The sequence below is a fragment of the Melopsittacus undulatus genome, chromosome 10 (genome assembly GCF_012275295.1).
Source record: "Melopsittacus undulatus isolate bMelUnd1 chromosome 10, bMelUnd1.mat.Z, whole genome shotgun sequence".
In the NCBI taxonomy this organism is placed as follows: domain Eukaryota; kingdom Metazoa; phylum Chordata; class Aves; order Psittaciformes; family Psittaculidae; genus Melopsittacus; species Melopsittacus undulatus.
This window is the reverse complement of record NC_047536.1, coordinates 17,592,440-17,605,914: the sequence shown is the minus strand read 5'-3', so window position 1 is coordinate 17,605,914 and position 13,475 is coordinate 17,592,440. Positions and strand designations below refer to the sequence as shown.

The window sequence follows — 13,475 nt, the reverse complement described above, 5'->3', positions numbered from 1 at the left end:
GGTGGATGTGAAGTCAAGCGCTGTGAGGTCTGGTTCAATCTACCCTTTTCCAAAGGTCTTTGATGTTTCCCTTCCTTACTCTTCTGGATGCTTTTAAAATTACTTGGAAACAGAAAACATTCTCTTGCTGGACATCCTGAATGTAGAACTTTACACATTTATATTGTTTGCTGCAGAGCCCACGGGGAAGGACCCGGATTGGAATCTCTCCCATTTGTTCCTTAACAGAAAATACTCCAGACTTCTGTGTATTAAGACCACCACATACATCCCCTTAGGGAGAAAACGCTGTCAGGGCTCCTGCCTGAGTGCAGGGCAGGGACAAGTGGCTGCCTGGAACCCTGACATCAGAGGGGGGATTGGGAAAGGCTTGTGCCGCAGCCCGGCCCCAGCTGAGCCCGGTCAGTGCGGACTGCGGCAGCATGCGGGCACTGAACCGGTTTTCATCGTTGTTTTTAAACCGGTTCAGGCCTGCATTTCCCAAGCATTCCCAGCACGGCTCTGTCAGCACCACACGCACCGCCGCCATCTTTGGGAGGGACGCGGAGAAGGGAGGATGGCGCCATCTTGGGAAGGGACATCGGGACGTGCCATCTTGAGAAGGGGCCCTTCGGGAGGCGGCCGCACCGTCCTGGGGAGGACAACCGGACCGGTCTGCCCTCGGTAGCGGTTTCACGGGGCCGGCGAGGCCGGGAGCGGGGCAAAGCCCTGCCCGTGCCATTGGGAAACGCCTCTCCCCAGCGCCATCTTCCCGTCATCACTTCCGGGTGAGCAGCGGTGACTTCCGTCCCCTGAGAGCCCCACTTCCTTTGCAGCGGCGGCCACCGGAGCAGACGCGCAGGTGAGCGAGGGGCCGGGCGCATCCGCCTCCATCCGCCTCCATCCGCCGCCATTCGCCTCCATCCGCCTCCATCCGCCTCCATTCGCCTCCATCAGCCGCCATCCGCCCGCTCCCCGGGGCTCCGCGGGAGCGCACCCGAAGGAGCGGGCCGCTAGGCCGCGGGCGAGCCGGGGGCTGGCGCAGCTGCGCTCCGGGCTCCGGCGCACGGTGAAGGGCTGCTGGGCCTGGTGCCGCGGAGGAGCGGGAGGCCTGGGCACGGGGCACGGCCGCGGGCTGTGCTCGGTGGGGGCAGCGGGAGGCGGCCGGGGCTGTCCCCGCTGCGGGCTCGGGTGCCTTGCACCGAGGTCAGTGCTGGCTTGGCAGCGCCCGCGGCTCAGCGTCCTGCACAGGCGTGTTGTGCGCTGGGGTTCATGGCTGGAATGTCCATGGAGCCCTCTCGGAGTGCCTTGGTTTAACAGTCGGTGCTCAGCGCAGACTGCTGTGCGGAGAGGAGCATCGGGCTAAGGCCTGTGGGTGAAAGGAGGTCGTGCTTGGATGAAGTTTCCTAATGAAGTCATTGGGCTTTCCTCGTGTGCAAGGCGCTGGTTTTAGCTGGTAGTTGGCAGGAGAGGGCAATAGGGAACCATTTTCCTGTGCTCGGGAGCAGATACTCGGCTCCTGAGCCACCTAGCCAAGCTCTGCTGAGTGCCGTGTCTTCTGTAGCTGGGTTTGGGCTTCAGAGCAAAGACGTACCTGCGTTAGTCTCAGGGATGTGGTCAGGACACCAATAACACAGAAGAACCCACGCTAGTGTTTGAGAGGTCTGTAGAGCTTTGTGACAGTACCCAGGTCTTTAATTGCTTGGTTAGTTGTTTCCATAAAGTCATAAATAAGCAAGGGGGAGCTCTCAGCACTGCTGGTTATCAGCGAGAGGGTCTCCCTCGTGCTCTGGGGACATCAGCTGCATAAAGCACAGCCTGGGTACCTGCTGCTCTGAAGTGCAGCTGGAGAGACTCAGCTAAACAGCTGTGGGTGGTGACCTGTCTGGCAGCAGACAGCAGAGCTGAGAACCTTGGTTTTTATAAGTCCACTTGTATTGTTACCTGTGTTTTGCCAATAGTATCTTGCTCGGCAAAGGGTTGCAGTAGCAGGGAATTCAGTAAAATCCTGTAGGAGGATGCCGAGAAATGCACCATGGCTCATACATCTCTTCTGTTGTTGTTCAGAAATGGCACCTCGTAAGGGCAAGGAGAAGAAGGAAGAACAGGTCATCAGCTTGGGACCTCAGGTTGCTGAAGGAGAAAACGTGTTCGGTGTCTGCCATATCTTTGCTTCCTTCAATGACACTTTTGTCCATGTGACTGACCTCTCTGGCAAGTGAGTATTGACCACCCATGGCCTTGCTGCAGAGCCTGGCTCCTTCAGTTTTGAACACAGAAATGAGATTTGGGTTGAGGTTTCACCAAAGCCCTCGAGCTTTCTTCTCATCTTCACCTTTGCCTTCTGTAGGGAAACCATCTGCCGGGTGACTGGCGGCATGAAGGTGAAGGCAGACAGAGATGAGTCTTCTCCCTACGCGGCTATGCTGGCAGCCCAGGATGTTGCCCAGAGGTGCAAGGAGCTGGGCATCACTGCCCTGCACATCAAGCTGCGTGCTACCGGTGGAAATAGGTGTGTTGGCTGGGCCTGGCTGTCCCAAAGGATGTGGCATGGTCTTAGAACCAAAACCACACCTTTCTTTGTGCTGCCTCAGTTGGTAACGTGACTGCAGTCTGTGAACTTGACTTCAGACTTGACTCGAAGGGTGCTTGTTGCTTTGTGTGGTGACTGGCTGATGTCACCCCTTCTGAATGGCTTCTCCAGCTGACTGGCACAGGGGTGTGCTCTTATTTATCTGGTAGTGGATAGGGAGGTGTTTGGAGATGTGTTACCTTGTGCCTGCCTAGTGGTTGGTTCTGAGTGATTTAGGTCTGAGGACCTGGATGTTTTGGGATGGGGAAGCTGATTTTAACACCATCAGCTGTTTGTGAACTGCATCCAACATCAGGGTCATTTAAGGGATTATTGGATTATTGGTTCTGATTCTGTCCTGCAGGACCAAGACTCCCGGACCTGGTGCCCAGTCAGCCCTGAGAGCTCTGGCCCGATCTGGAATGAAGATCGGCCGCATTGGTGAGTGGTGGAGGAAGCAGTACCTAGATGTGTCCATTATGGTACATCAGTGCAGAGCCTTGCTACTTCAAAAAACACCAATCCAGTTTTGGGGGATTATTTAGTGAAAGGAGCTTTACAGGCACATGTGCTGCTCGGTTTGATGATTTAACTTTGGGATGTTCTTGGCCTCTCTCAGATGGCGCTGAAGGTGTGATTTAATTTAAACAGATACTTAAGGGTATGATTCACCAGGAGATGGCGTGAGCAGGCTTCAGAAACAAGCTTCTGTCGCAGGATAAAGCCCAGCTGCGCAGCAGGGTGCTCATGGGCCTCTGCTGGAGCAGTGCTTGTGCCAGAGCTGTTCAATCGCCTGGAAATACTGTGCTGGTCAGAGTATTCAATACTCTTAGTCAGTCCTAGTGGAGTTCCAGCTGTTCAGGGCAAGTCCCAGTTTGCTTTGGGTAGTTGTGGGAAGCAGTGGTATTGACTGCTCCAAAAGTTACATCAAGCACCCTCTGTTTCTTTGGAAGTGCTGTGGCTGTTCAGTTTTAAGTGGGATGGGAGAGGGGGATTTTTGCTTCTGCAGTGTTAAAAGCCCTTGATGAGCTCAGAGGTAGCTTTTTGCCTGTGTTCATTCAGCCTGTGCATGGCCTCTGTACCCACAGGGTGTAGCTGCGGGGTGTCATGGTTTAAGCCCAGATGGTAACTAAGTACCACACAACTGCTCACTTGCTTCCACCTTGGGTAGGATGGGGAGAACCAAAAGGCAAAACCCATGGGTTGGGATGAGAACAGTTTAGTAATCAAAATTAAGTAAAATAACCCAGCTGTAACCAGGTCACAGGGTTTGGGTGGCTCTGCTGTGCCCAGTTGGTTTCTTGGGGTACCTCTGGAAGGTACCAATGTGGTTCTTTGTTTCTTCTCCCTGCAGAGGATGTCACCCCCATCCCCTCTGACAGCACTCGCAGGAAGGGTGGTCGCCGTGGACGTCGTCTGTGAGCAGTGCTGCACCTTTGCTGATTAAAACTCCCTTTTAAACTTCTTCTCCACTGTTTGTTTCTTACTGAGGCATACTCAGAAGTTGAGTAGCTTCAGTTTAATTACATGCACGAATGGCTTGTGCCCTTGGGGCTGGGCTGGTTTGGCTGGGGGTGGTTAGGGCTGCTGAGGAGGTGCTCTTGATCATACATGGAAAACTTCTAAAAGCACTGGGCTGCCTTGGCTGCTCTGTTTGTGCTTTTATACCTCCAGGGGTGTTTTAAGAACTTGACTCCTTACTTCTTAGGCACTGCTGTTTGCTTCCATGGAATGTGCTGCCATCCCCTGGAACAAGTGCCCAGATCCACCTTGCCAATGTTCTAGCTCTCTAGGCTTTGAAACCGCTCCTGTTCCTGTCCCTTCCTCAGATGTGGCAAAATCTTAGACCAAGATTCACAGGCATACAATACCTGAGAGCTGCAGCGTGAGATTGGTGCATTCTGTGTGCCTGTGGGTAAAATAGCTGTGGCTTCTGCAGCTCGAGGGAGAGATGACACTGTCATTGCAAGAGTCATTTGCACCTCTTGTGTAATAGCAAGGTCAGCCCTTGCACAGAGCAGCAGTTGTGTGGTCCTGAATCCCAGTCTCCTCACAGTGCAGTGTGCTGTAGGTCAGGTTTGTGTCAAGGCAGCTACAGCTTGTCCAGCTTTGCCTCCTCCATTGTGGTTGTGGGCTCTTGGCAATGAGTGAGCTCATGTGGAGCTGGAGAAATGTTTGTGCAGGAATACTTGTGGTCAGGTTTAAGTGATGGTTATTTATCAGAATTGGTTGAAAAACTTCAGGATTCTTAGCAGTTACATGGCAAATAGGAACAGTTTATACATGATGTGTGCTCTGTGAAGTGAAGCTGGCAGACAGTGTTCTGATGTCCTGGGCTCTTGGACAAAGTATCCCCTCAGATCTTCCCTGTGAGGGTGCTGAGGCACTGGCACAGGGTGCCCAGAGAAGCTGTGACTGCCCCATCCCTGGCAGTGCTCAAGGCCAGGTTGGACACGGGCTTGGAGCAACCTGCTCCAGTCGAAGGGGTCCCTGCCCTTGGCAGGGGTTGGGATTGGATGAGCTTTAAGGTCCCTTCCAACTCAAACTGTTCTATGATCCCAAGGCTTGAGGACCTCATCACTTTCATATGGGCTCCTTCCCATACCTTTGCATCTCCACATGCTTTAGAGAGGATTCTTTTGCCTGCCTGCTCCTCCTGAGGCTCCCTCCCGTCACGGGAAGGGTGCTGTGGCTGATGGTGCCAGAGGTGCTCTGCTCTCAAAGCAGTCTGTTCTGGTGCAGTTACTCAGCCTGGGTTGGATCCAGGCTCTGTTGCTCCTGTCAGGCTTGGTCTTCACTTGCTGAGCCCCAGCTCTGGCACAGTGGAGGGGGATGAGTTCCACAGCAGAGGAAAGCGGGCTGTCTGATCTGAAGCCATGGTGTGCCTCGGTCTTCACAGGGAGAACTACTTGGATGCTTGTGGTTTCGAGGTGAGTCATGATCTCTTGGAGGTGTCCTTGCTGTGGAGAAGAAAGCTGGGCTTGTGAGCAAGCAAGCTGACTGCTGCTGGGGTTCCTGCAAACTCTTGCTTAATGCATGACTTCCCTTTTCTGTGGAAAAAAAATCTCTGCCTGGCCAGGTGCTCCTAAGCCAGCATTTCCCTTGGCACAGCCACAGTGTTTTATTTGTAGTTTTAGATGTGGCCATGGAAAACTTGAGAGGAAACTTCCCTCACTGTCCTAAAAGTGCACTGTTTCCCATTCAAATTGCTCTTTTCCTGTACTTAGTGTTCCTTGAGCTCTGTGTGGAGAAGGTGCTGAAAACACGAAGGAGAGAGCTGAGAGCAGGGCAGGGGAGCAGGATGCTGGTGCTCCTAACACCTCTAGGCTGTAGTGTTATATACACTCTTACAGTGAAACCTGCTGCTGTTCTGGTGTGTGTTACTGTGCCCCTGGTGACAGTCACGTGGCTGCTTCACAGGGTACCTTAGGGAAAGCTCTACAGGAATGTAACATCCATGCAGGAGGTTAACAGACCCTGCTTGCCTCTGGGTGTCGTTTGAGGTGGCTCCTGCTCAGCTCCGTCTCCTGCTGCCCGCAATGCACAGCACAGCCACGCCAGGGTTTGTCCAGGCTGTTTTCAGGGATGGCCATGGAAATGGGAAGGTGTCTGCTCAGTGGGGCAAGAAGTGGCTTTTCCTCTGGCTGGTGCATTCCCACCACGTCACAGGGTCAGGCTGACCGCAGATGGCACCCAGTGGTGGTGAGCCTTGCGGTGGCACTGCCTCTGCACAGGAGGTTGTTAAAGAACCAGATGGGACCTTTGGGTCTAATGGGAGGCAGGAGGAGCCCAGACCTCCCCCTTGCTTGGTACATCCTGCCCTGGGGAGGTTCTGGGGCTCACACAGGAGCTTTGCTCAGTACAGGCAGGTGCATTTGCTTTCCTGTCCTTTACCCTTCGGAGGCAGGAGCTCTGCTGTCCAGGCCAAGCTGCTGTGAGCCCAGCCCATGCTGTGTACCCTCACCATGCCATGGGCAGGGGTTTCCCTGGGCTCACTTCACCAGTAATGGCAAACCCAGCTTTTATTTCTCAGCCAGCCTGACATCTGCAACAGCTTCCTGCATCCGTGTGAAACCCCTGGGAGAGCGGGTGAATGAGGAATTGAAACCAGAGAGCCCAGCGCAGAGCTGGCTGCAGGATGGGTCCTGGGGCTGTCTGGAGGGAAAGGCTCTACTGGCTGAGCATGTGGACGGGTTTCATGGCTCATGTTGATCCCTGCCCTTTCCCACCTGGAAGTCATGTGTGATTTGGTGAGGAGCTGCATCCCATGGCAGGCACAGGGCTGTTTGGGATGCAGCATGTCCCAGCCCCATAAACCCCTGGAGACTGACCTGTGGCTCAGCCATTTGGCTTGGGTCTGCCCAGGGGCTGATCCTGTGCTGCTGAGCACTACCTCAGGGGCAGTGGGAGCGTCCTCACCAGCCCAAGCAGGGTCTATGGGCTGGGAGCTGCAGGAGGGAGGCTTGGCTGGTTACAAACAGCTTCTGGGGTTGCTTCTGCTCCCCTGCCTGGGACAATTGCTCTGCTGGCTCTGGTTGAGGTCCGTGGGGAATGAGCAGGTCTGAGCTGAGCCCTGAGCCTGCTCATTGCTCCAGATGGCTGCTTCTCACCCCAAAATCAGCCGGTTCCCAGCCTCCTCTCTTGGTGCTTGTCAGGTTTTACATGGGCAACACAGGATGTGCACAGAGATGGAGCCTCGGAGGTGATGGATGGGTGGTGAGGAGCCTGTTCTGGTGCGGGTGTCAGCCGCAGGCTGTAGAATGGGGTAAAGCAGCCTGGAAGCTGCTCTGTAAAAACATCTGTGCTTTCCCAGGAAAACCCATTTACTGGCTCAGACACCACTTTAGATGCCATGGCCGGTGCAGAGAGGTTGAGGGGAAGCACTGATGAAGTCAGTGCAGGTGTCTGTGCTCATGCTCATGGGCTCGGGGGGCTCAGCCAGTTCATTGCCTGTGTCTGTGGTTTCAGAGTCAGGCCCTGCTCCATGAAATCGCTGCGGGGTTTCGCTCCCCACGTTCCTGTTCAGGCTTTCCTTGGTTCCCCTTAGAGCTGAGGCTGGTCACGGAATGAGTCTGGAGCATGGGGGGCTTATGGGGAACTGGGCTGAGGCTGTGAGGGAAACCCCATTCCCCCAGGTCCCCAGTGACCAGCATGGGCTGCGAGCGAGGGGAGAGACAAAAGATCACGGAAAGGGGTTAGGGGAGTTTGTTCCTCTTCATTAACACCTGGGGATGGTTTCTGGGTGCAGCAGCACTTCACAAGCAGCACAGCAGTGATTTGTCTTCAAAACAGCCTTGGCAGAGGAATGCAGGTAGGGGCAGGAGCTGGGTATGAAGTGGCCTGGGGTCAGGCTGAGGAATGCCCTTGGGCAGGGGTCTGTGCACCCCTGGGAGCCCCAGTGCTTTCCTGATGGGTTGCATGGGAATGGGACCAAGCACCAAAGTCCTTCCCCTGTGTGGAGGCTGTGATCTCCCTCCTGGGAAGCTGGAGCATCACCCACCAGCGCCTGCTGGGGTACCCTGCTTCACTCCTTGGCAATGCTTTTCATACAATCCCAGCCTGGTGTGGGTCGGAAGAGACCTTAAAGCTCACCCAGTTCTAAGCCCTGCCACGTGCAGGGACACCTTGCACTAGAGCAGCTTGCTTTTAGGTTTCTCCTTAAGCCCGCTCTCCCAGCACCCTGCTGGGCTGGCTGTGCCAACCCGATGGATGGATCCAGGACTGATCGGGAGGAGGGATGGAGCTGCTGAAGAAACCCACCCGTGTCCTCAGCCTGTCCCAGCCCTGGGGCCGTGGGGAGGTTTGCAGGTAACCAGCGACATCTGGGCCATTGCTTTTGGTTTCACTTCTCCTGAGCCCTGGCCATGGTTGTGGTGGGCACGGGTGCCTGGAAAGGCCAAGCCCTATGGCTCAGCGCTGGCACGGGGGATGTGTCAGCCCCAGGGTGCCCTGGGTCCTGTATAACATCACCTACAGTCAGCATTATGGGGTGGAATGGCTGCTCTTGCACATACAGCACTAAAGGGGCTGTGGGGTGGGCTATGGGCCCATTCCCACTGATGCTTTGGGGTCACGTACCCTGAGGGGCTGCTTCTCCTCCCTTGGGTTTGGGGGTTCAACCCCTGAAGCCATTGCAGATAGGGCAAGGGGGGTGCTGTGAAGAGGGGGCTGGGAAACACTTGATGGTCCTTTAATCATCACCCCTGCAGCCTGAGGGGTGCTGGCCAAGGGCCCCTGCCCCGAGAGGGCACAAAGTGACCCCATGGAGGGTCCTGCTCAGCCTCTGGTATTGCACTCAGCATCCCACTTCCTTCATCATGCATTGCTTTCCACCTCCCCATCCCACCTCCTGCCCACACCCAGGGGTCTCAGAGCCCCCCAGACCCATGGCACTGGTTGTCACCAGGCTGGACATCATGATCCACCAGTGGCAATGAGGTGGGAAGCGGCGCCCCACGGAGTGACTGTGATGCTCACAGCCGCATCCAGCATCATTTGTGGACCGGGGACCTGCCGGGCTGAGGTCTGCCTGGCAACAAGTGATGCACGTCCCGGCAGCCAATGGGGATTTTTTCTGCCCCCCGGGGGTGTGGGGCAGGGTGAGGACCGGGGTATTTCCCGCAGCAGAGCTCGGGGTGCTCACTGCCCATCGGGGTGCTCGGAGCAGCCATGGCCGAAGAGCAGCGGGACCTCATCTCCAACCCCGGCAGCAGCATGCTCAATGTCAGGGGCACCCAAAGGTGCTGTGCTGGGGGCACAGGGATGGGGGGTTGGGGAGATGGGGGTCATGGGGAGGGCAGAGTGGTGGGGTTGTGGGGCAGAGGGGGTGTTGCGTGGCTGTGGGGTGGACCATGCAGTGGACCCGGGAGTTGGGCCAGGAGGGCACATAGAGACTGTGGGGCAGAAAGTTGGGGTCATGCTGTGGCTATGGGGCACTGTGGAAGCAAGGGGGCCGTGGAGTGGCTATAGGGTGGAAGGAGCTGGAGCATGGCTGTGGGGAGGGCAGGGGCATAGGGTGGCTATGGGGTAGAGGGGGGTCATTGTATCTCTGATGGGGACATGGCATTGCTATGGGGCGGACAGGGGAGCAGCACGGCTATGGGGTGGACAGGGACACAGCGCAGACCCAGACCCCAACCAACTCTGTGGGGCCACCTCCCTGTCCCAGCCACCCCCATGTCCCAACCAGCCCCTTCTCCCACACCCCGGGACACGCCCAAAACTTCCAACCAATCAGAAGCCCGGAAGCTCTGAGATTATCAGTCCCCAGGCAGACATGGGAGCGGCGAGTCGCGCTCCGGACATTGCCTGCGGCAGCCGCGCAGCACCAGTGGGTACCCGCAGCTCAGGGGGTACCAGCGGCTCCCTGCGGCCCTGCTGCACCCCATCCATGCCCGTTCACCCGGGGCACGGCTGGCAGCGGGGCGAGCGGCTGCATGGTGCTGGCTTTGCCTTCCCTTGGCACGGGGCGCGATGGCAGCAGAGACACCTTCAAGTGTTAACACTGAGGTGCATTCCGTCCTGACCCCCTGGCAGCAGGAAGGCTTCAGGGGCTCCATCATCGCAGAAGGCGATGCCCAGAGCGATGCCGTGCCCCCACCTCCCCCGTGCCCCTCCGCTGCCTCCTCCCGCTCAGCCCGCGCTGGTTTTCGGTTCCCCAGTGTGGAGGAGGGACCTTCACGCTGAGATTTCACTTCTGCACATCGCGACTGGGGGCAGTTTGTGCTTGTCTGGTGGCAAAGCCCCTGGGAGGTGATGGTGATGATGGTGATGCTGAGGTGTGAGCACATCTGCTGCTGGGGCTGGTGCTCCCCATGCCATGGTAGGGAGTAGGAAATGGATCATCTTTAAGGTCCCGCCTGTGACTCCCTGTGCTGCAGGTCTGTGCTGGGCAGCAGAGCCGCGCTCTCCACGCTCTCCATCCTGGTGGCCCTCCTGATCGCCGGCCAGGCCGTCACCGTCTACTTCGTGTACCAGCAGAGCGGGCAGATCAGCAAACTGAGCAAGACCTCGCAGACCCTGCAGCTGGAGGCGCTGCAGAGGAAGCTGCCGGCCAGTCCGTAACCCCCCAGCACCGCGGTGCTGGTGATGGAGGGTGGCTGGGAGAGGGGACCACCGGCCCCGGCGCCCCTCACACTGCTCCTCCCTCGGCAGGTGCCAAGCCCGTGAACAAGATGAACATGGCCATGGTGAACAGCCCCATGATCATGAGGGTCCGGCCCCTGGTCCCCTCTGCAGGCAGCACGGTAAGAGATGCTGAGCGCTGCGCGGCTGCTGCCCGCTGCCCTCGGGGATCAGTGCTTGTGCTCACGCTGCCCCTTTGTCTTTTCCCTTGAGGCCATGGCCCCGGCCAGCAACAGAACCGAGGACCAAGTCAAGCACCTGCTGCAGGTGAGGTCCCCTGTGCCCCTACCAACCCCATAGCTGCCCCCTCTGCTGCAGGAGGCGATGGGACCCTCTGCTTCCAGCTCACTGTGTCTGGGGATCCGTTGGGATGCTCTGAGCTGGTGGGAGCTCCTGGCCTCCTGCAGTGCCCATGTGGCCGATATAAGCTGAGCTGCAGCCCTCACACCTCGTTTCTCTTTGCTCTGTCTCACTGCAGCAAGCAGACCCCAGGAAGATGTTCCCGGAGCTGAAGGACAACCTGATGGACAACCTGAAGCGCCTGAAGAGCACCATGGCTTACGAGGACTGGCAGGTCAGTGCTTGTTGCTGTACTATTCATCCCCTTTGAGGAGCGCCCTGCTTTGTGCAGGGACTGGGGTGTCCCCACCAGTCCTGCTTGAACCAGGTCAGGGTCACTTTCACCCCAAGGATGGTGCTGATGCTCCTGATCTTCCTTGGTCCAAGCTGCAGCCTGGGGCACAGCTCTCACCCTGTGATGGTTCATGTGCTGCTCCTCCCCTCCTTGCAGTCCTTCGAGTCCTGGATGCACAAGTGGCTGCTGTTTGAAATGGCCAAGAACCCCAAGCCAAAGGAGGAGCATAAGGAGATCCCAGCAAAGAAAGGTACCAGGGATGGGGGCTGCTGAGCTGGGAAGGGTTGGGACGGGCCCTTTGGGAACAACCACCCCCTGTAGGTGCCATTATGGGGCTTTCCAAAAGCAACCAAGCCCTCATCCCTTGGCCAGTCATGGAGCTCTTCATTCCATGGGAGCCTCCGGCTGGTGGTGCTTGGGATATCACGGGGCTGCTGCTTGTAGGGCTTTTGCGATGAGTGAATGTCTGAGAAGCTGCAGCACTTCCCCACATCCTCAGTCCTTGGCTCGCTGTGATGGGGCTTCCCATCACCTTCCAGACTGGCTTTAACTGCTCTGGATGAGGAGCTCCTGCAGACCCCTGGCAGCAGAAGGGGGGGGGGGTGCTCACAGCATCTCCCCTTTGTTCTTGTTGCCCTTAGTGCTAACTAAGTGCCAGGCAGAGGCCAGTTCTAGGGGTGTGCATCCGGGCCGGTTCCAGCCGCAGTGCGATGAGAACGGGGACTTCCTGCCCAAGCAGTGCAATGCCTCCACCGGCTACTGCTGGTGCTCCTACAAAAACGGCACCAGGATTGAGGGCACTGCCACCCGGGGAGCGCTGAACTGCGAGGGTAGGTGGCCAGGGAGGGGAAGGAGAGCAAGGAGCAGCCTGCGTGGATGCTGCTCCTTGTTTTAGTTTGGATAGGGAGAGCTGACGGCAGAGTGCTCAAGCTGCAGGGAGCATCCCTCACTGGCGCCAGCACCTTAAGGCTGAAGGGGTCCCTAAACCCAGCCCTCACCTTTGGGTAGCTGCAGCTCAAGTGTGGGGTCGAGGTCTTCCATCAGCCCCCCCATTAACCTGCAGCTCCTGGTGTGGGTGCAGGCTCTGCCCCACTGCCCTCAGAGGGTCCAGCACCCACATCCTGGCCTCTCTCTGCAGTTGGTGCCACCGCTGCTGCTCGCACCAGCCCGGAGCAGGAGGAGATGTTCTCCGGGGTGGACATGCTCAGGCTGGGAGCAGAGAAAGGTGAGTCCTGGGATGGGGAAAGCCACGGGCGCTGCTGCAGAGGGTGCAGGGGGCTATGGCAGGTCCATGTCCACCCCCAAGAGCACCAAAGCAGTGCTGGGGAGGTTGTGATGGAGACACACCAAAAGCAGCCTGATCTCTGGGGGGTCCTGCAGCCATCTCACTGACTCCCTGCCCTCTTGCCCCCACAGCCAACTAGAAGAGGATGCCACAGTTGCTGGCCCAGACTTCAGCATCCAGCTCATGTTTAGTCTCTTTGCTCTGTTTCATTTCTGCTCTTACCCTGCTTTCCAAGGCAAATAACAGTGAGTGCCCCTGCCCCTGCTTCAGGGCCACGCTGCCACCAGTGCCAGAGCCACAATGTCCCCTCCAGGTGGGTACAGGGGGCTGGAGAATGATTTCAACAGTGTCAGACCCATAAATCCTGTTCGCTTTCACTCATGGGCATCCCACAGCAGCCCCACAGGCACAGAGCTCACCCTGCTGAAAATGAACCGCTAATGTTTTCTTACACTGAATGAACATTAAAAGCAGCAAACCAAACTCTACCAGCTTCTTAACTGACCCCTGTAGGTTGAAGCCCTGTTAAGAGAGCAATAGAGGAATTTTATTGTGCAAAGCTTGGCTTTGATTCATGTTCATCTCCAGCGTGTGCCTTCAGGCTGGAGCACAGCTTCAGCAGCGGGTAACAGTGGGCAGAGGAGCTGACCCTGGAGCCAGAGGGGCTTCTAATTCTTCTGACTAGAGCTGATAATTCCTTTATCAATGACCTGACAAGCTGATTATTTCCAATAAACTTCCTGAATAAGAGAGCCTTGTGGGCAGAGCAGCATCTGCACTGCCCTGGACTGTTTTAATCGCAATAAAACTCAAGTCAAAGACACTTGGACATCCGTGCCTTTACCAGGGCTGTATTCCTTGCCCCATTCCTCACCCAGCAG

The 13,475-nt window shown here is 56.9% G+C and overlaps 2 protein-coding genes across 5 annotated transcripts; both read left to right on the top strand.

Moving 5' to 3' along the window:
• Positions 1-682: 682 nt before the first annotated feature.
• Positions 683-4,017, top strand: RPS14 (ribosomal protein S14). 3 transcript variants are annotated; one of them, XM_005147199.3, is made up of 5 exons: positions 683-841; positions 2,047-2,197; positions 2,330-2,491; positions 2,916-2,992; positions 3,906-4,017. In XM_005147199.3, the coding sequence occupies exons 2-5, from the start codon at positions 2,049-2,051 to the stop codon at positions 3,971-3,973; spliced, it is 456 nt and encodes a 151-aa protein (XP_005147256.1). In that variant the 5' UTR covers positions 683-841; positions 2,047-2,048; the 3' UTR covers positions 3,974-4,017. The 3 variants fall into 3 exon arrangements, with proteins under 3 accessions (XP_005147256.1, XP_030903242.1, XP_030903241.1); XM_031047382.1 differs by lacking the exon at positions 683-841 and adding an exon at positions 1,026-1,048; XM_031047381.1 differs by lacking the exon at positions 683-841 and adding an exon at positions 1,162-1,185.
• A 5,133-nt stretch (positions 4,018-9,150) lies between these two features.
• On the top strand, positions 9,151-13,417 carry CD74 (CD74 molecule). Of its 2 annotated transcripts, XM_031047320.2 has the most exons (9): positions 9,151-9,291; positions 10,432-10,607; positions 10,706-10,797; positions 10,889-10,942; positions 11,154-11,249; positions 11,466-11,559; positions 11,951-12,139; positions 12,448-12,534; positions 12,726-13,417. In XM_031047320.2, the coding sequence occupies exons 1-9, from the start codon at positions 9,221-9,223 to the stop codon at positions 12,731-12,733; spliced, it is 867 nt and encodes a 288-aa protein (XP_030903180.2). In that variant the 5' UTR covers positions 9,151-9,220; the 3' UTR covers positions 12,734-13,417. The 2 variants fall into 2 exon arrangements, with proteins under 2 accessions (XP_030903180.2, XP_030903181.2); XM_031047321.2 differs by lacking the exon at positions 11,951-12,139.
• The last annotated feature ends 58 nt before the right edge of the window (positions 13,418-13,475 follow it).